At 43.1% G+C, this 20,000-nt stretch overlaps 2 protein-coding genes across 2 annotated transcripts in view; both read left to right on the top strand.

Annotated features, from left to right (window-relative positions):
- Positions 1–20,000, top strand: part of LOC306926641 (disks large homolog 4-like) — a 144,580-nt gene that overhangs the window by 89,676 nt on the left and 34,904 nt on the right. Inside the window, exons 5-11 of the mRNA XM_079506012.1 lie at positions 1,036–1,089; positions 3,863–3,913; positions 10,733–10,857; positions 11,429–11,598; positions 12,611–12,747; positions 13,945–14,089; positions 15,345–15,480. Of these exons, the coding sequence (XP_079362138.1) occupies positions 1,036–1,089; positions 3,863–3,913; positions 10,733–10,857; positions 11,429–11,598; positions 12,611–12,747; positions 13,945–14,089; positions 15,345–15,480 (818 nt within the window). The remainder of the gene's footprint in view (positions 1–1,035; positions 1,090–3,862; positions 3,914–10,732; positions 10,858–11,428; positions 11,599–12,610; positions 12,748–13,944; positions 14,090–15,344; positions 15,481–20,000) is intronic.
- LOC306927256 (E3 ubiquitin-protein ligase TRIM39-like) lies at positions 8,135–9,584 on the top strand (the record flags this gene model as incomplete). The annotated part of the gene is made up of 1 exon (XM_079506966.1): positions 8,135–9,584. Exon 1 carries the CDS (start codon positions 8,202–8,204, stop codon positions 9,582–9,584), a length of 1,383 nt encoding a protein of 460 aa, XP_079363092.1. The 5' UTR covers positions 8,135–8,201.

Below are 20,000 nucleotides of genomic sequence, written 5' to 3' on the forward strand. Positions count from 1 at the left end.
AGGGGAGACAGCAGCACGGCAGGCACATGGCTATTTGGTCTTTTCTGTGGCTGTGAGGAGAAGATTGGACCTTGAGACAGTGGACTGCCTAAAGATACCCTGACTGACTAACTTCATATTTGTTGTATTAGCCTGGTGGGGGAAAATACATTATCTAGATGGAAAGAGAGACAGAGAGTGTGGGGGGTCTGTGGCTGTGTCTGACCTGTCCAGAGGCTCTAGGAGGAGAACAGATAGCTGGCACAGGCTGGTGACAGAACAGAAGGCCACTAGACTGGAGAGGGAAAAGGGTTGTGCATGTGCTGCAAACTGAGGGTACATGAAATTGACAAATGAACAGCTTACAGCCTTCAGGATATCTGTTTCATAGCTAGCTCTCACAGCAACAGTGAATAGATGGATGAGCTAATCAGACCGGACATGTAGCCTTGTGCTTCAGTACAGGACAGCGTTGTGAATTACAGCAGAGCACAGCGTCGTCCAACAAGTGTAGTAAAACATGTGTAGTGAGTTACATTGTAGACATTGTCCAGTGCAGTGAGTTACATTGTAGACATTGTCCAGTGCAGTGAGTTACATTGTAGACATTGTCCAGTGCAGTGAAGTACCTTCTAATACTATCCTCTATTAGGACAGTGCAGTATGTCATGCAGTGAATGTAGTCCCTCAATGGTGGTCATTTGTAGCAGATGCATTCAACATGTACCAAAACACAGCGACTCTGACAAGACGAGTAAGTCATTGTCATATTGGTACGAGTGTGTGTGTGTGTGTGTGTGTGTGTGTGGTGTTTGCAATGCATATACAATGTTTTTCGTGAAATCTCAACTCAAAAGCTCCTTAATGTGATTTGTTTGTGTGCGTGTGTGCGTGTGTGTGTGTGTGTGTGTGTGTGTGTGTGTGTGTGTGTGTGTGTTCGCGCTTCTGTGTGTCAGTGCATGTGTCTACCTAATTCTCGCTACCTGAACACATCTGTTTTGTGTTTCCATTATACCATTCTCAGTCTGCCTGTGTGTTCTTTCTGTCTCCCTGCAGGCCAACCCCCCTCCAGTGGTGGTCAACACAGACACCGTCGACACCCCCCCATATGTAAGTATGACCATACTCTAGAAGAGTGGTTTTCAACCCTTTTCATATCAAGGCCCATTATTTATTGGGTATTTGAGCCACAGACCACAGATGAGATTTAGCCTCTCAGATCCAACAAATATTTTGTTGTCGTTGGACAAGATTATGTCCACAATTCCATTCTGTATTGATGTTGGTACAGAGATTACAGAGATTGTGCATTACATTCACCCATTCACACACGCATTCACACACCGATGCTGGAGGAAACCATGCAAGGCACCAACCTGCACATCGGGAGCAATTAGGGGTTCAGAGTCTTGCTCAAGGACAATTCGACACTAACTCTGGGGGAGCCCGGGTTTGAACTGGGAACCTTGCGGTTGCTATCCGGTCACTCTACCCCTGAGCCACTGCAAGCGCTTCCTTTCCCTAGTTCAGATATGCTGGATCACTGTAACGCACCTGGGATTTATATAAACTGATTTAAGGTGTAGATTATCATTAGATTTACAATGCGGTCTAATCAGAAACCAGCCAATCAGAATCAAGTATTGGGACTAACTGTTTTAGAATCAAATGTTTTCCCTCCGTCCACTCCCATTATAAGTGCGATCTTTAGCAGTGTTTTTCTCTGAATTGAAGCTCAGATTGAGTTGATACTAGGTGAGGGACGATGTTAGGAGCTCAGTAAAAGAATAAAGAGTAGTAGTGAAAATAGCAGATCACCATCTTGTTTGGGTTTGGGTCCCTGACAAACATCTAATTTTTCTTTTTGGTCTTGAGCTGAAACGTTCGTCCTATTCTGAGAGCACCAGACATCATAATGTTGACACACTATCGCCTGTCATCAGAACAATGGGATTTTAGCTTGAAAATCGGGCAAAGTTTCCCTTTACCGCCGGCGGTGTCTTTTATGGCTCATAATAATTAGATTGGAAAACCATTCAACTGGTAGCCAGAACTGTCAGAGGGAATCAATGTATGTTGTCAGATAGGTTTATTATGTAATTACTGTGGAATCCCTGCTTCTCTTCCTGGAATATACCACTCTGCAAAAATAAACAGCACAGAGAGAGACACCACCAGGGACACATGATTTATGCCTGTTTTTCTCCTTCAGTGAAATATTGTTGGCACAAACAGCACAAATAAAATATAGTGCAATGTTGTTCACATTAGAGTAATTTAGCATAATGACTGACTGGGATAAAAACCTGAAATCAGCTGGAGCAGATCGAGATGACTAGATACGCTCTAGTATGGATTTTAGTTTTTAGTAACCCAAATAGACAAGATGAATACTATCACTAGTACAAATTAGAGAATTTAGAGAATTACAAATTTAGCAAATGGGACGTACTGAACACAGGGAGAAAAAAAAGTTACTTCTATGTTCCATTTTCACCATTTGACCTACGTAGACAGTAGGGATTTCAAATGATCTCTTGTAAATCTGCTATTTTCAAAAGAATCGTTTAAAAACGTGGAATATTCTTGAAACATTTCAACAACACAATGGGCTTGTGGCTGAATACGTTAATTTGGAGTTCCTTGGCGTGGAAAACATTGGAAAACCACTGTGGCACACATAGGCCAACAGTACATCACATTGTTGTTACATGCAGGTGGCTGAGATTTGTGCTTTGCTTTTTGAATGGGCAGGAATACAAATGATATACTAATCTGACTGCAGAGAGAGACAGATTATACAGCCAATGGGATTACATGACCCACTGGGATGTAACTTGGCTTTTTGGCCGCGCGTGTGCATGTGTGTGTGTGCGTGCGTGCGACTACAGTAGTTATAAAATGGGGGTTGTGCAGAGGCAGGGAGAGGGGAGAGGACATTCATCCCCCAGTATAAGCCTAGTAGAAAACAAAACATAATGCTCTATTCAGATCAGATTTAATGCCATCCTCTGTGTGTATGGTGTGTGTGTGTACACACACACCATATTCCATGCTATGTTAGCGATTGTGCCAGGAATGCGCATGTTTTTATTTTCCCTCAAAATTGCAGGTTTATTTGAGCATTTTAATATTTAATACATTTACCATTCGTTCTCTAACAAATGCCTAATTTCATTATTTGTAACCCATTAAAACCGGGAAAGCATCCGTGTCATTTTAGATTTTTGCTTTGGCCATTAAAAATAGCAGCGTGTCACTTTGTGCCGCTCTGCGAGCATGTGAACATTTACATCTGCTATTTGTGAACATTTCGGCCTCAGGTCTCAATGGGTTCATGGAAGCATGCATTTTGTATACTGTAAGTGAATATCATATTGGAACTGTATTGAAAGAAAAAATTACTTTTAGTTATTTATTTAGGCTTTTTGTGCATTTATTGGCAGTCCACAGTGTGGAGAGTCAGGGATTGACAGGGATTTGACCTTTGCTGGTCAAAGAGCAAAGAGCCTTTGTGGTACGCGCCTTAACCACTTGGCTATAGCCTATTTGCACCCAGCCAATTGTATGTGGTTAAACAGTTCATACCAATGCTACCCTAACCCACTATCAACTGTCCCATATCTATCATGGGTCATTAATTTGTCTCTCTCTTCCATTTGGTCTCTCCATCTCTCTCTGTGTGTGTGTGTGTGTGTGTGTGTGTGTGTGTGTGTGTGTGTGTGTGTGTGTGTGTGTGTGTGTGTGTGTGTGTGTGTGTGTGTGTGTGTGTGTGTGTGTGTGTGTGTGTGTGTGTGTGTGTGTGTGTGTGTGTGTGTGTGTGTGTGTGTGTGTGCACATCTGCGTGCGTGCGTGTGTCTGTCTCTATCTCTCATTATATTAGGTCAATGGTACAGAAGCAGACTATGAGTATGAGGAGATCACACTGGAGAGGGTAAGATCTTTACTCATCGTATACTTGACATTAGTGCTGATCATTTTCAACACCATACAGTACTGTGGTTGGTTTAAGGGGGCAGGTTCCTTTCATTTCATCACAGTATACAGATACACATGCAGAGCCTTGCTTGAGTTGGATAATCCAATGTAAACAATTTTATTACATTTCAAATACAATAAACTCAATTTATATTTATCAGAAAATGTTGGCGTAAAATTTTGGAGCAAATAATTTGGATTTGTATGTCCTACATTTAAAGTTAGATTTATTAGGCCAAAACGTGAAGTGGCCTATCATAACATCACCATTGAGGCCGATTTGAAAGAGGTTCTTCCTTGCCCTACTGTGAGAGTGTGTTTCATCCTAATCGGTCCAACGGTGCAAGAGATTAGCTGCTCACAGACTGATGGATGGACGGACAGGGGCTAAAACATATTGTCTCCGGCTAAACTCACCATGTCTCTCACCTATCCATTTGGTCAGCTCAAGTGTGTTGCTCACATTGTGACACCGCCACCATCTCTTATGTCTTAGTTATTGGATTTTAATTTCCTTCACGGTCCCCTTTAACTCTCATTTGCCTCTTTCCCCTCCTTCCCTCCTTTCCTCTCTCCCTGAGGCTTTCTTTGTCTCTCTCTCTCTCTCTCTTTCTCTCTCTCTCTCTCTCTCTCTGTCTCTCTCTCTCTTTCTCTCTCTGTATTCTCTTGTGACCTGGTTCTGTCTATTTAAGTAGCTCTGCTTCAAGGATAATATGGACACGCGTGTGCGTGCACACACACACACACACACACACACACACACACACACACACACACACACACACACACATTACAGCCCCATAGAAAGTGAGAAAGCAGGAGATGAAGACACAGGGAGGGAGCTACAGCTGTAACCTTTTTCACAGGAGCCATATTGACATGAATTGTTGTGTAAGGGTATGACTATGGTCACAGTCACACCTGTGTGACTGAAGGGTATTAGCCATCGCATGCCAAAATATCACACTGTGGAGTTTGTTGAAATCATCCCTAGCTCCATCCCTATAGAGCGTCGCAGTCCCGCCCCCTGTCATGACGACGCCAGGCCCAGGAAATGATTCCCAATGCATTTTTCCCATAGACATTTCACAAAGTATTTATTTAAAGACGGTTACGCCGCGGACAAAGCCAACTCGAGTCGTGACAAATCATGACAATAAACACAATATTTTGGACCAAACAAATAATTACAAAGAAGAAAAACAACAAAAAAAGTGTTGTAACCTGCCGTTCTTTTCTTCTTTCTAATTCTTTGTTCGGCCCAAAAAAGTGTGTTTGTTGTCATGATTTGTCACGACAAGAGTTGGCTTTGTACGAGTCTTAAAAGGTCTTTAAATAAATACTTTTTGAAAAGTCTATGAGGAAAATGAATGGCAAATCATTTCCTGGGCCCTGGTAGGGGGCGGGACTGCGACGCTCTATTGGCTCGCATAGAACGGAAGTGGACGGGACTCTACTCTTTCAGTCAAGCAAGCATGTGTGACTGTAGTGACTGTGTCACTTCCTTCACAATTTACCAATGTTACTAATTAAAGATGGAGTGCCATGACTTTTGCACTTTTTCTGTTTTGTATGTGTCTATGCCTCTATGTGAGTTAAAATTACTCTAATAGACCCCCAACTATGTCTTCCCTGTGTATTTTTGGTTTCTTCCTGAAAGCTGAAAGCCTTTGAGTCAAAAGGCCTAATCGAAAATACACAATGTTTGTGACATCATAACCCTAACCCCTCCCCTTAACCCCTCCCCCATTATCATACAACACACAGCTGTGGGTGAGGCTTAAGCTCAGGTGGGTTGTGCTAAGGTGAAACCCAGGTTATACTTAATGAACTGGTGGGTGTGGCCACATAAAAACATAATTTTGACACTTTCTGTACACTTTTGAAAGAATATCTTGTTTTTTCATCTATACGTTTCTGTTCATTTAGCCTAGAACAGAATCAGGGTGTTGGACTGTTGGCTCACTGGCAAGGCTCTGCTACAGAGCCACATTAGTATCATTGGTACAACTGTGACGGAAGTAACGTAACGCTACCCAGTCAGAACACTGACTGAGTAGCCTCACGGACCCAGGCATTCTGGTCAAAATAACAACAAAGACTATGCAAACAACCCAGGAAATGTGGCACAGGAGTGGGAGTGAAACTTGTAGGATGGTTGCATATTAATGAAGATAATTTGGTATGGCCAGAGTCTAAAGCTTTGGACGCAATTATCGTGGGTCAGGGTCGTGTACTGTACAGGTCAACCCCAGCCACAGTAAACGCAATCGGACAGGTCGGGTTCAGGTGGTGTTGGGTCGTTAATTAACACATATTGTTTGGTTGGTTTGGTGGGATCAGGTTTTAGAAAACCCTGACATCACTATCAGGCAGATAGAACAATGTGATCAACAAATTGAAGTTTTTCAGTACTTATATGAAAAGGCACAGCAAATAACAGCTGTAAACTAGAAAAAGTGCCCTTCTGGGCACAGGTCTCCACCAGGAGGATAGGAGTGTGTGTGATGTTTGGCAAAATGTTTAGGAGTAATATAAACGTGTGTGTGTGTGTGTGTGTGTGTGTGTGTGTGTGTGTGTGTGTGTGTGTGTGTGTGTGTGTGTGTGTGTGTGTGTGTGTGTGTGTGTGTGTGTGTGTGTGTGTGACGCGGCTTGGCCTGTTGTAGCGCCACCATGAGGCTGATTTGAAAATTGTCAAGTGGCATTTCTTCCTCAGCCTAGTGGGAATATGCATGCACAGTTTCACCGCAATCGGATGCTGCGTTGAATAGTTGTGGCAATTTGTACAAAACGGGTACAAAGCGGGCTACTCCTGAAAGGTTTAGAAGCCAATCGTAGGCAATGAAGGTGGATTATGAGAAATCAAACAAACGCGTCTTGATCACATGACTATGGAGAGCATGTGTACCGATTTGCGTGAAATTTGGATAAAATCTGAACGAGTAATATTAGAAAATGTGTTTTACATATGTCGGCCTCCTGGTGGCGCTATAAAGAGCAGATGTGAAAAATTCCAGGCAAAGGTTTTTCCTTGGCCTCTAGGGAGTTGGCATACAAAGTTATCCACAGATCTGTGCAGTTGGAGGTAAAAACACTTTTCGGCGAGTTATATCGCCACCATGAGGCTTCACGTGGCATTTCGTCCTCGGCCTAGTGGGAATGTGCGTGCACAATTTCACGGAAATCACACGATGTGTTCATGATTTGCAGCATTTTGTTTGAAACTGAGCACTCCTGCGAACTTTGGAAGCCAATCTTAGCCAATCAGGATGGAGTCTGAGAAATCTGAAAGACCCGTTTCGTTGAATGGCTCTAGAGAGACTGTGTACCAATTTGCGTGATGTTTGGACAAAATCTGTAGGTGTACTGTCCAAAAATGTTTTTTGCACAAAGCGGCCTCCTGGTGGCGTTATAACAGGCCTTCTGGAAATTCTGGGGCAGAGGTTCATTGTTGGCATCCAGGGAGTGTGTGTGCAAAATTTGACATCGACCGGGTTAACGGTGCCGGAGATTAGCTGTTCACAGACGGACGGACGGACGGACGGACACACACACACACGGACGGACGGACGGAGTGCAAAACATACTCTCTCCCCATGCCTTCGGCCTGGTGGAGACAATTAGTGCCACCGTGATTTAAAATGTAGTAAAGTATTTGGAGTAGAGAGGTTCTTCCTTGACGTACTGGGAGTGCGCATGCAAACTTTCACGCAGGTACAGTAGCTGCACACAGACAGACACACGGTCGCCCGAGTTGCACCCGGTCGAACCTGCCTAGCGTGGTTAACCACTCCCCCTTGAAATCGCACTGCATTTCTTTCTCTCCCAGAATGGAATGAGAAAAAGCTAGTTCCTGTCAGGGTGGATTGTGTGTGTGTGTGTGTGTGTGTGTGTGTGTGTGTGTGTGTGTGTGTGTGTGTGTGTGTGTGTGTGTGTGTGTGTGTGTGTGTGTGTGTGTGTGTTGTGTGTTGTGTGTGTGTGTGATCAGATTCACATTCAGATCAAACACACAACGACGTCCAGTGAGGAAGGACAGACTGTCTTTCCAAAAACTACAGGAGTTAATACTGACCCAGACCACTGGAACCTGCTGCTGACTCTGTCTGTCAACTGAATGGACTTTAACAAGAAACAGGACAGAACAGAAGTGAAAGTAAACTTCAGGGAACATTCTGGAAGAGGGAGAGTTACCACGACTGACTGGCAGAGTTCTGTGTTGACTGCGTGAGCGAGTGTTTGTTAAAATGGCTTCCAAGTTGTCTCTCTCGGAAGAGGACTATTCCTGTCCTGTGTGCTGTGACATCTTTAAAGATCCCGTTGTGCTGTCCTGTAGCCACAGCTTCTGTAAAGCCTGTCTGCAGGACTGGTGGCAAGAGAAGAGAATAAAGGAGTGTCCAGTTTGTAAGGCAATATCTTCGACGGATCGTCCACCTCGTAACCTGGCTCTGAAGAACCTGTGTGAGGCCTTCACACAGGAGAGACATCAGAGAACATCAGCAGGATCTGAGGATCTCTGCAGTCTGCATGCTGAGAAACTCAAACTGTTCTGTCTGGAATGTCAACAGCCAGTGTGTCTTGTGTGTCGAGATTCTAAAAAACACACCGGCCACAGAATCAGGCCCGTCGATGAAGCTGCTCTGGATCACAAGGAGGAGGTCCAGAAATCACTGAAGCCTTTACAGGACAAACTGGAGCTCTTTATTAAAACTAAAACAAACTATGACCAAACAGCAGAAGACATTACGTTCCAGACCCGACACACAGAGACGCAGATGAAGGAACAGTTTAAGAAGCTTCATCAGTTTCTACATGATGAAGAGGAGGCCAGGATCACCAAACTGAGAGAGGAAGAGCAGCAGAAGAGTCAGATGATGAAGGAGAAGATCGAGGGTCTGAACAGAGACATATCAACCGTTTCACACACAATCAGAGCCATAGAGGAGGAGCTGAGAGCTGAACACATCTCATTCCTGCAGAACTACAAGACCTCGATGGAGAGAGTCCAGCTCACACTGCAGGACCCACAGCCGGTCTCAGGAGCACTGATAGACGTGGCCAAACACCTGGGCAAACTGACCTTCAGAGTCTGGGACAAGATGAAGGACATTGTCTCCTACACTCCTGTCGTTCTGGACCCCAACACTGCCCATCCAGTATACACCCTGTCTTATGATCTGACCAGCGTGAGACGTGGAGGGGAACAGAAGCTTCCTGACAATCTAGAGAGATTTGACCAGGTGGGCCTTGTCCTTGGTTCTGAGGGCTTTAACTCAGGGACTCACAGCTGGGATGTTGAGGTTGGAGACAATACAGTCTGGGTAGTAGGTGTGTTAGCAGAGTCCTTTCAGAGGAAGGGAGACACAAGGGGTCCATTCTGGAGAATAAAGTTATGTGACGGTAAATACACAGCAGCCTCCTCAGGGTCACTCACTGATCTCTCAGTGAAGCAGAAAGCTCAGAGGATCAGAGTCCAGCTGGACTGGAATGAAGGAAAGCTGTCATTCTGTGATCCTGATACTAACACACACATACACACCTTCACACACAGGTTCGCTGACACACTCTTTCCATGCATTTACACTGGTCTTCCTGGTGGTACTCTGAAGATCTTACCTAGATCTGTCTAACTCTGGACAATGTATGATGATGATGATGATGATGATGATAACGATGACGAAAACGAAGATAATGATGATGATAGATTGATCAAAAATGCTTTTTATTTTCTACACATTAAACGTCAGTAGTGGTAATAATGTTAACATTAACTAGAAAAAGTGCCCTTCTGGGCACAGGTCTCCACCAGGAGGATAGGACTGTGTGAGATGTTTGGCAAAATGTTTAGGAGTAATATAAACATGTTTGCCTTTGATGGCAATTGGATGACTTGAGGCATTTTGTTCCAAAAATGTGTTTTGCAAAAATCAACCTGTTGGTGGCGCTATAACAGGCCAATGTGAAAAGGGTGGGATATATTCCTCAGCCTAGTAAGAACATGTGTGAAAGATTTCACGTAAATTGCATGCTGCGTTCATGATTTGAGGCTTTTGTTCAAAACGGGGCAATCTTGCAAACTGTGAAAGCCAATTATAGCCAATTAGGATGGAATATGAAATATCGGACAGATCCGACTTGAGCACATGCCCATAGAGATACTGTGTAACGATTTGTGAGATTTTTGGACAGAATCTGGAGGAGTAATATAAAATAATGTGTTTTACAAAAGTCGGCCTCCTGGTGGCGCTATAAAAGGCAGATGCGGAAAATGCAGGTCAAAGGTTTGTCCTTGGCCTCTAGGGAGTGTGCATGCAACGTTTCACGCAGATCGGTGCAGTTTTAGGTAAGAAATGTGAAAAGCTGCCTCATGGTGGCGCTATAACAGGCCGTTCTGGAAAATGTGGGGCAGAGGTTCATCATTGGCATCCAGGGAGTGTGTGTGCAAAGTTTGGCTGTTCACAGACGGACGGAAGGACGGACGGACACACACACACACACGGACGGAGTGCAAAACGATCTCCCCATGCCTTCGGCCTGGTGGAGACAATAACCCACAAAATATTTGCATAAGAATGCCCTCAATTCTCTCTCTCTCTCTCTCTCTCTCTCTCTGTGTGTGTGTGTGTGTGTGTGTGTGTGTGTGTGTGTGTGTGTGTGTGTGTGTGTGTGTGTGTGTGTGTGTGTGTGTGTGTGTGTGTGTGTGTGTGTGTGTGTGTGTGTGTGTGTGTGTGTGTGTGTGTCTGACTGACTGACTGACTGACTGACTGACTGTGTATAGGGTAACTCTGGCCTGGGTTTCAGTATTGCAGGGGGCACTGATAACCCCCATATTGGAGAAGACCCCTCTATCTTCATTACCAAGATTATACCTGGAGGGGCTGCAGCCCAGGATGGACGACTCAGGTACACACACACACACACACACACACACACACACACACACACACAATAAAGGTTTTTAAAAACTCATTCCATGCCACAGGACGCCTTTTGACATATGACATAGATTGCCTTGGACGCCTTTAAAAAAAATGTTTTTTTAATTGCTCTAATCCAGTGTGCAAGTGACGACATGCACATGACGTGCACAATGGATTTTTCTTTTTTTATAATGGGCTTTTTTGGCACATAATCAACACCTAATGTAAACCCGGTGAGAAAAAAAGTCAAAATAAAGTCTGAATGGAAAAAAAAAAGCCGTAAAAGTCGCCGTGTTAAGTGGTCAGATGTGTGGGCCACGAACACTCTGGATATGGGTGGGTCCATTTGATCCAGGACAGGGTGAGAAGCACCGAAGTCTATTCTGAGGCTGACGGTGGTGTGTGTGTGTCATGTCACTTGCAGGGTAAACGACTGCATAGTTCTATTCTGAGGCTGACGGTGGTGTGTGTGTGTCATGTCACTTGCAGGGTAAACGACTGCATAGTTCTATTCTGAGGCTGACGGTGGTGTGTGTGTGTCATGTCACTTGCAGGGTAAACGACTGCATAGTTCGTGTGAACGAAGCAGACGTCAGGGAGGTCACCCACAGTGGAGCTGTGGAGGCGCTGAAGGAGGCCGGAGGTCTGGTCAGGCTGTACATACGACGCAGGAGGAGCCTCTCCGAGAGAATCATAGACATTAAACTGGTCAAAGGTCCCAAAGGTGACACGGCGGTAGAGCAAATTGATTCATAATTATGGTCATATTAATATACCATTATTCACAGACAGATCATTTTCTTCTTCTTTTTTTCACAGAAGCATTCAAATCAGGAGTTTGAATAATGGCAGTATTAACAGCTTCTTCTACAGACAGACCATTTTCAGTCTGTGTTGGGCATGCCATTTTTCCCAAATAGCGAAAATAGCAGATCTATAACAAGCAGGACGCATTGCGAGCTAGTAGATCTCGTAGTTTCGCGACTTTTGCTCGACACTGTCATAGGACGAAGTAGGGCAGGAGGGGGGGGGGGGGGGGGGGGGCAGGCGGGTATGTGTTGCTGTGGTATTTTGCCACAGTATATTTGCACTGCACATAATGTGGTATTTGTCCTCTGCATTTACCCATCATATCTGTTATGAGTAGTGGATGCCATTGTCTGTCTAGCCTATTATATTCTAACCTACTTGTCAATCGATTGTACAGTTAACAGTTACAGTCATATTATCGTTATAGTGTAATAGTCACACGTATTACACCAGGTAAATCAAACATTTCACAATGCATGCATAATGAAGCACGGCGTTAATGCATACACGGGAGTCTGCACGCCTCAGCCGTCTGTCAGCTGATTGTATCAATCAGCCTAGCTTGCTTGCTGTTGCTGCTGGCAAAGCTTGCCTCCACCACCCCAGCCTCCACCTTTTGATCAGAGTCTGGCATGAATGATAGGGTCAAATACTAGTGAATTTATGTCTGCTGATTCAAGCTAAATATCAATGTCAATGTATTGCTTATGTATTACTATTGTATCCCCATGGGGGTTTTAATTTGCTTCATTTCCCTGATTTTGCTTAGCATGCTGCTTCGACAAAATCCAGAGAACATCTCCAGAGGGCAGCCTTTAATGCCAAGTTTAACTGTATTCCATTTGTTGCAATAAATGGTTAATCTACTTTGAAGTGAGTGTTTCTGTCTGAACTGATGTTATTGTTTGTTTGTTTCTCTCTCCCAGGCTTAGGGTTCAGTATAGCAGGTGGTGTAGGCAATCAACATGTCCCAGGTGACAACAGCATCTATGTGACAAAAATCATCGAGGGCGGGGCTGCTCACAAAGATGGACGGCTACAGATAGGGGACAAACTAATGGGCGTAAGAAAAAAACATTTTCTTATTTCTCCATCCTTCCTCCACCCGTACACCTCTTCAACTCTACTGCACACAACTGTCACATTCTCACTGCTGGATTACTACAATGACCATAATCCTTTGCTGCACTCACCCCATTTTATGGAGAGGGAGAGGGCTGTCTTACTGAGACAACATGTAGTCCAGGAAGGAAGGGAGACAAGTGTTTCTTGTCTCCCAAACATTCAAATAAGATCTGGTTGCAAAAGGGGTGAAGTGGTCCTTTAAGAAAAATAAATAAATAAAAGAAAAAGCAAACACTGTAGTACAACATAAGACAGACATAAACAAAGACAAAATTAATTTCCCTTCATAGCATCAAACATCTTGCTTGTTCTCTCCTGGGCTTGCTCTGCTCCAGTCACTGAAATTAAACCCGTTGCCCACGGGGCAAGACACTATCTATACTGTGCGTGTTGTGGAATGTAACTACTGTATAACATTTCCTCTACATGACATAATCAGAGCGACTAAATGCACAGTATCTGATGTCTGCCCTCATGCACCACTACACTGCACTTTAAAAGTGGTGAGCAATGAAGTGACAGTAATGCTACAGCATACAATGTACTGATTAAGAACGACTGGCTGGCCTGATTGAAATAGAAGCTAATAAGAGATACCGTACCCTTTCCCTATATATAGCTTGGATTATAGACTATGTCTGGTTTATACTTCTTAATGTGACGGTGTCCCACGCTGGAAAAGGCAGATGTATATGCTCGCAATGTGTCGCGCTACGACATGTTGTGAGTGACTTTTTCGGCGTGGGACACCGTCAGGTGACGGAGTGCCTAAATTAGGCATCACTTTAACAGTCATCCTCACAGATGTACTTAAGTACACCTGAAGATTAAACACATTTTCGATTCATGCTTTTCAAAAAGCGCTATTGCGTTTTCTTGTAATCAAATATTTCTTGATGCGCACATTAGTGACATGTATACGATTAAGAACATCAAACATCCCCATGCTTATTAGTTATAATATGTACGTAATCGTATATTTGAATAAGCATCGATGTATTAATGTATGTTGGATGCGTGTGCTTGGATTTACTGTTAGTGAATGTATACGTACAGTACTGGCTATGTATTTATGCATCAGTATATTGAACGTAGGTTACTGTACTGTTCTGTATGTCTGTGTGTGTTTGTTCAGGTGAACAACTCCTGCCTGGAGGACGTTACTCACGAGGATGCGGTGGCCGCTCTGAAGGCAACCCCTGACGTGGTGTACCTCCGTGTGGCCAAACACACCTCCGTCTTCATAAATGACAACTTCCCCCCACCTGATGTCACCAACTGTGAGTATACAGTACAACCACAAGCAAATGCACGCACACACGCACGCACACACGCACGCACGCACGAAAACTTGGAAAACTCTACAACAAGTGTACATATATGGCGGCTGCCAATTATTGCAGACACTGAACAGAATTTTGCCGATGCCTTAGCTCTCGGCTTGGGCATGCCTGCAATCTGCAAGGCCCCTCACGACTGATTTATGGACATTACCGAGGCTTCCAAATATGAACACAAGTAGTTTACATTTGTAGCCAAGCTGTATAATAGCATCCTTAAGACGCTGGTACTTAAGCAACTTGGTAAGGAATACCTCTTCCTTACCTTTCTTGGTCAAATTTACATGCCACTTCCAAAATGGTCACTTCTCTACTGTCCTCATCAACAACAACAATATCTGGTGTATTAGCTGTGACATCTGAAAAGGCATAATTTTCATTATTGTGCATGAACATGGCAGTTGAAACACTTGAGTGCTTATACATTTTGGCAGATGATGAAACATATGAACTTATGTCCTTAGCTAATAGGTCAACAATTATGTCGTGCCACACACACACACACACACACACACACACACACACACACACACACACACACACACACACACACACACACACACACACACACACACATTGTTGCAGTACGTAATACTTATACTAACATGAGGTATTCTATAGTATAATCCTATTGTTGTCCTTTACATGCAGTGCTCTGTTCTGCTGATAGTAAGACTCATTTTCTTTTCTTTTTAAGGAAAGCTGCTAGGATTTAGTTTTATCCAGCACATGTACAAAACTAATAATCACCTGATTTAATCCCGATTGCCACCTCATCTATAAGATTATGACCATTGACTATGAATGACTTAAAATGAATCAAAAACGTTAGCCTGATATTCCGATGTAACTTTTCAGTAAAAGCCATGCCATCGTATGACCCAGTTGCTGTTAAGTTGGTTATGTAACCAGCCGATAACCAGAATGGGACCATTTGGTCTGCTGAATTGACTTCCTGACACCACTCACACTTACTGTAACTAAACTACTGTACATTCACAATCATCTACCATGACATGATAATAAATGAACTGTCCGTAATACACAAAACCCTAAAAGATCGAAATTAATTCAAACAAATAAACTCGAACGTACTCAGACCCCCATAACTCTTGAGAGTGTACAGTACAATTCACGTTGATTATTCACAGTTTAATACAAAAGCAAAGTGAAAATGTCTGTGTTGTCCTTCTAGCCTACTCGCCTCACCAAGACAACCATATAAGTCCTTCCTACTTGGGAGGCAGCCAGTCCGTAAGCCCCGCCCCCTTGACCACACCCAGATACTCACCACTGCCCAGGGGCATGATGGGAGACGATGACATCACCAGGTAAGATATGAAACGACCTGCAAACGCACGCACGCACGCACGCACGCACGCACGCACGCACGCACGCACGCACGCACACACACACACACACACACACACACACACACACACACACACACTGTCATACCTTTATTATAGGATGTGACATGCAGTACTTTTGCTGAACAGTGGTGGTGCATAATTTGGTATGGCATAATTTGGTATGGCATATGATGTGGTTTCATTGTCTTCTGCTATTGACAAGACAGATATACTGTTTTGGAAAGGTTTTCCAGAAATATTTGACCAAATTTGACTGAGGGACTTTTTTGAATTTTCGTTTTTTTCATGTCATATGAAAACAGGGGATCATAGCTTCAAATTGACACTTGGTTGTTCAGTTTGACCCACCAGTTTTGGAGATATGGCTTATAGAGTCTTGCAGAAAACAGCGAGTTGAGAAAACAGGCTTGAAAGGTTCACTTCTGTGGTCTCTAACATTACACCTAGCTACATGTTTAAGCATTTATTTCATATTTACAGCTCTGACACTTATTTCAGACATGCTCTACTATGTGAAGAGTCTGCCTGTGCTATTAACTCATTTTGGGGAAAAGCTGGAATTTGCACGACGGCAGGCTCTCAGTCAAATCTGGTCACATATGTTCACCACCACCATGTATTTCAATGTCGTCCTCACTGTGCCAAATTGTATATGACACAGTAAAACATCCAATCTTGTGCAGAGGTAGAATACAAAAAAAAACATAGCTCCAGATGACACATTTATAGAAGCTGTCTGCACTTTAAGGCACCTTAATATCCCTGGAGTTACCGGTAGTTTACTCGCGATGCCTGGTGGCAGAAAAGAGAATTCTGCGTAATTTATATTTCATGAGCCAGTCTACTCGTTACTACAGTGTCTAGGACAGTGGTTTTCAAACTTGTTGTGCACCAATGTATGGTTCCCAATGCTCTCGATCAGGAAATGAGTGAGCACAAAGTACAGATATTATTACATTTGTATTATTCTTTGCATTAATAATGCGTGGTTGTTGTCACAAAATCCCAAGGCACACCTGGACATGTCTCATTACAGTGTTGTTGGAGAATCACAGCCCTAGAATGGGAACCCAAGAGAACCCCCACACATTCTGTACTGTGGTCTGTGTCCTCTGTGGTCTGCGTGTACTACTTGGGTATTAGTGCGTTTGGCTGTACAGTAGGCAGCAGATGGCAATGAGGCTATCGCCTGGGACAGGTTTCCACACACATACGCTCTGCACACTCTGCACACTCTGCACACTCTCTCTCTCTCTCTCTCTCTCTCTCTCTCTCTCTCTCTCTCTCTCTCTCTCTCTCTCTCTCTCTCACACACACACACACACACACACACACACACACACACACACACACACACACTCATAGTGCATACAGTACACTGTACATCGTTGCTGTTCGGGCAGAAACCTTGTATCTCTATTTATTTTCTTTTGTTTTTACTTTGTTTATTGAGATTTTCAAGTGATTGATTTATTGAATACTTTATTAACCCATTTAGAGTAGACCTGGGGACGATTCTAAATGCCTTCTAAAACCTAATCTGAGTTTTCTGAAAACCTTAACATTTTTGTATCTCCCGGTAGCTCCCGGATTGAAAGGTATAGGTCACAACAGGTCAAACTAGAAAAAGTGCCCTTCTGGGCACAGGTCTCCACCAGGAGGATAGGAGTGTGTGTGATGTTTGGCAAAATGCCTTTGATGGCAATTGGATGATTTGAGGCATTTTGTTCCAAAAATGTGTTTTGCAAAAATCTACCTGCTGGTGGCGCTATAACAGGCCAATGTGAAAAGGGTGGGATATATTCCTCAGCCTAGTAAGAAAATGTGTGAAATATTTCACGTAAATTGCACGCTGCGTTCATGATTTGAGGCTTTTGTTCAAAACGGGGCAATCTTGCAAACTGTGAAAGCCAATTATAGCCAATTAGGATGGAATATGAAATATCGGACAGATCTGACTTGAGCACATGACCATAGAGATACTGTGTAACGATTTGTGAGATTTTTGGACAGAATCTGGAGGAGTAATATAAAAAAATGTGTTTTACAAAAGTCGGCCTATTGGTGGCGCTATAAAAGGCAGATGCGGAAAATGCAGGTGAAAGGTTTGTCCTTGGCCTCTAGGGAGTGTGCATGCAACGTTTCACGCAGATCGGTGCAGTTTTAGGTAAGAAATGTGAAAAGCTGCCTCATGGTGGCCCTATAACAGGCCGTTCTGGAAAATGTGGGGCAGAGGTTCATCGTTGGCATCCAGGGAGTGTGTGTGCAAAGTTTGGCATCCACCGGGTTAACGGTGCCGGAGATTAGCTGGTAACAGACGGACGGAAGGACGGACGGACGGACACACGGACGGAGTGCAAAACATACTCTCTCCCCATGCCTTCGGCCTGGTGGAGACAATAAAAATGGGTTAACAGACAAGCACAGCAGAGCACAGTTCAATACCGTCCTTAAAACAGGTCTGTTTAGAGGATTTAAACCCAGGAAAGAACTATGGCTTGTTTCCATTGTCTGTCTGATAGTGATATAATCTTTGACACGAAAACCAAATCTGACATAGCAGTAATTAAAATAAAGAACATATAAGGGAAAAAAGCATATATACAAACAAAAACGCATACCTCTAATAAAACAATATAAAACACCAGGGAAAAAGAACAGAAAATAAAACAACATATGCTTTTAGATTTATTTGCAAAAGAATAATAATTGCAGAGCACTGTACTAATTGTAATTAGTGTAATTAATACAGACAGATACATTTACTAATTGAGCAGGGTTTCCTTTTTATGGAACAGCAGGCAATTAGATAAAAGGTCTGTGGGGAAATGAGGATTTTATTTTCTCTAACTGAAGAAAGTACAATACGTTTTTGATCCAATGAGGTTATGTGCATCTTTCCATTCCATAAAGGCATAATGTTTCACTTTCAAATAAAATAAACATAGCAATAAATGAAAAAAGTAATTAAAAAAAAATCATGGCCCCTTATGCATTAGAAGAACATTCTAATGCGTATAAATGTTTAACCAATAGGAAGTATAAAGGAGCTTGTGATTAAATAACAACTACATCCAAATTATTGGAACGCCTTCTTTTTTTCCCCTCCCTCTCCCATTCTCTGTCCCCGTCTTTTTCTCTGACGCACACACACGTACATACAAACACGTACTACATACGTACAAAAGTACGAATGTACTCATACACACTGTACACTGAGTGCTGTACTGCTGTTTAATCTGTTTTAATGGATGGATGGATTACACCATATCAACCCTCGTCACTCATCTGGCGTCACCACGTGTGACTCGTTTCGTCATAAAGCCTGGCATCCAATCGGAGGCTTTGATTAGAATAAATCTGATAAGCCTCAGCTTGACTGTGATAATGGTCATTTTGATGTGTCCTTCCTTACTTGTAACACCCTCATTATTTCTCTCCGTGCATGATTCTCTTTCACCCTTTTTCTCATCCCCCCTTTTCTCTGTCCACACTCTCTGTAATAATTGTTTTATTAGGATTGTGTGTTACATCAAGAATGCTGCTCTTTCAATTAAATGAATACCAGACGAGTCGCCCCTTTACCAACTCGCCCCGGGCGTACAGCCGGTTGAACTGCACCGCCTGGTATTCCTAAAGTAAACTTTGCTTATCTGCATTGTTCATTGTGGAAACAAGCTCATCAATATTGAAAAGAGTATGGAGGAAATTAGGTTAAAATGTGTTACATTGATAAGTGGTGGCACACAGTAAAATCATTTATAACTCAGAGAGTGTAATGGTGTAACCAAATGGACGTGGTGTACATTTGTATGCTGGCTATCACATTTAAATTAAGGCCTTTTTGCCCTTTGGTTTCTTCAGACCCTCTACTGGAAAAACCTCCAGTACATGTGAATAAATAACATTTAGTTAGATAGTAGAAAAATGCATACTGTGAGAGCCCATTAACGGTGTCATAGTGACATCTGCTGGTCTACATGGTGAAATGTGCTTTCATTCCTATAGTGAGCTGAACTTTAATGCTTGTGTTTTACCAGCATTATTTAAATGCAATTACATGTATTTACATTAATTGCAATTCAATAAATACAAAGATTTGTGACATGCTTTAATTATAATTCAAATTAATTATATAATAATAAATACATACATACATAAATTGTTGTATATAATTCGCATCCCATTGATCTTGGATGGAAGCAGCATATTCATTGGCATCCGTCAGTCTCGAGAGACTATGGAGTCGCGCTCTGGATAGGGGTTTTATTGCAGTGTTGGGTGTGGCTGAATAGACCTAGGAATAGGGATTTGCATTCCCTTCCGCACTACACACAGGGGAAGACTGATGCTGGTCTATCTGTTTGGTTTTGGGCCTCTTCGCCACGGACTGCTGGGCAAGCATCTCTTCGAACTTGGAGAGACCGTCCTCAATGAACCGCCTTGTGCGACATGCTGATGCTGCAGTTTCCCAGGTG

This window comes from Electrona antarctica (assembly GCF_951216825.1).
Source record: "Electrona antarctica genome assembly, chromosome: 7".
NCBI classification, from domain to species: domain Eukaryota; kingdom Metazoa; phylum Chordata; class Actinopteri; order Myctophiformes; family Myctophidae; genus Electrona; species Electrona antarctica.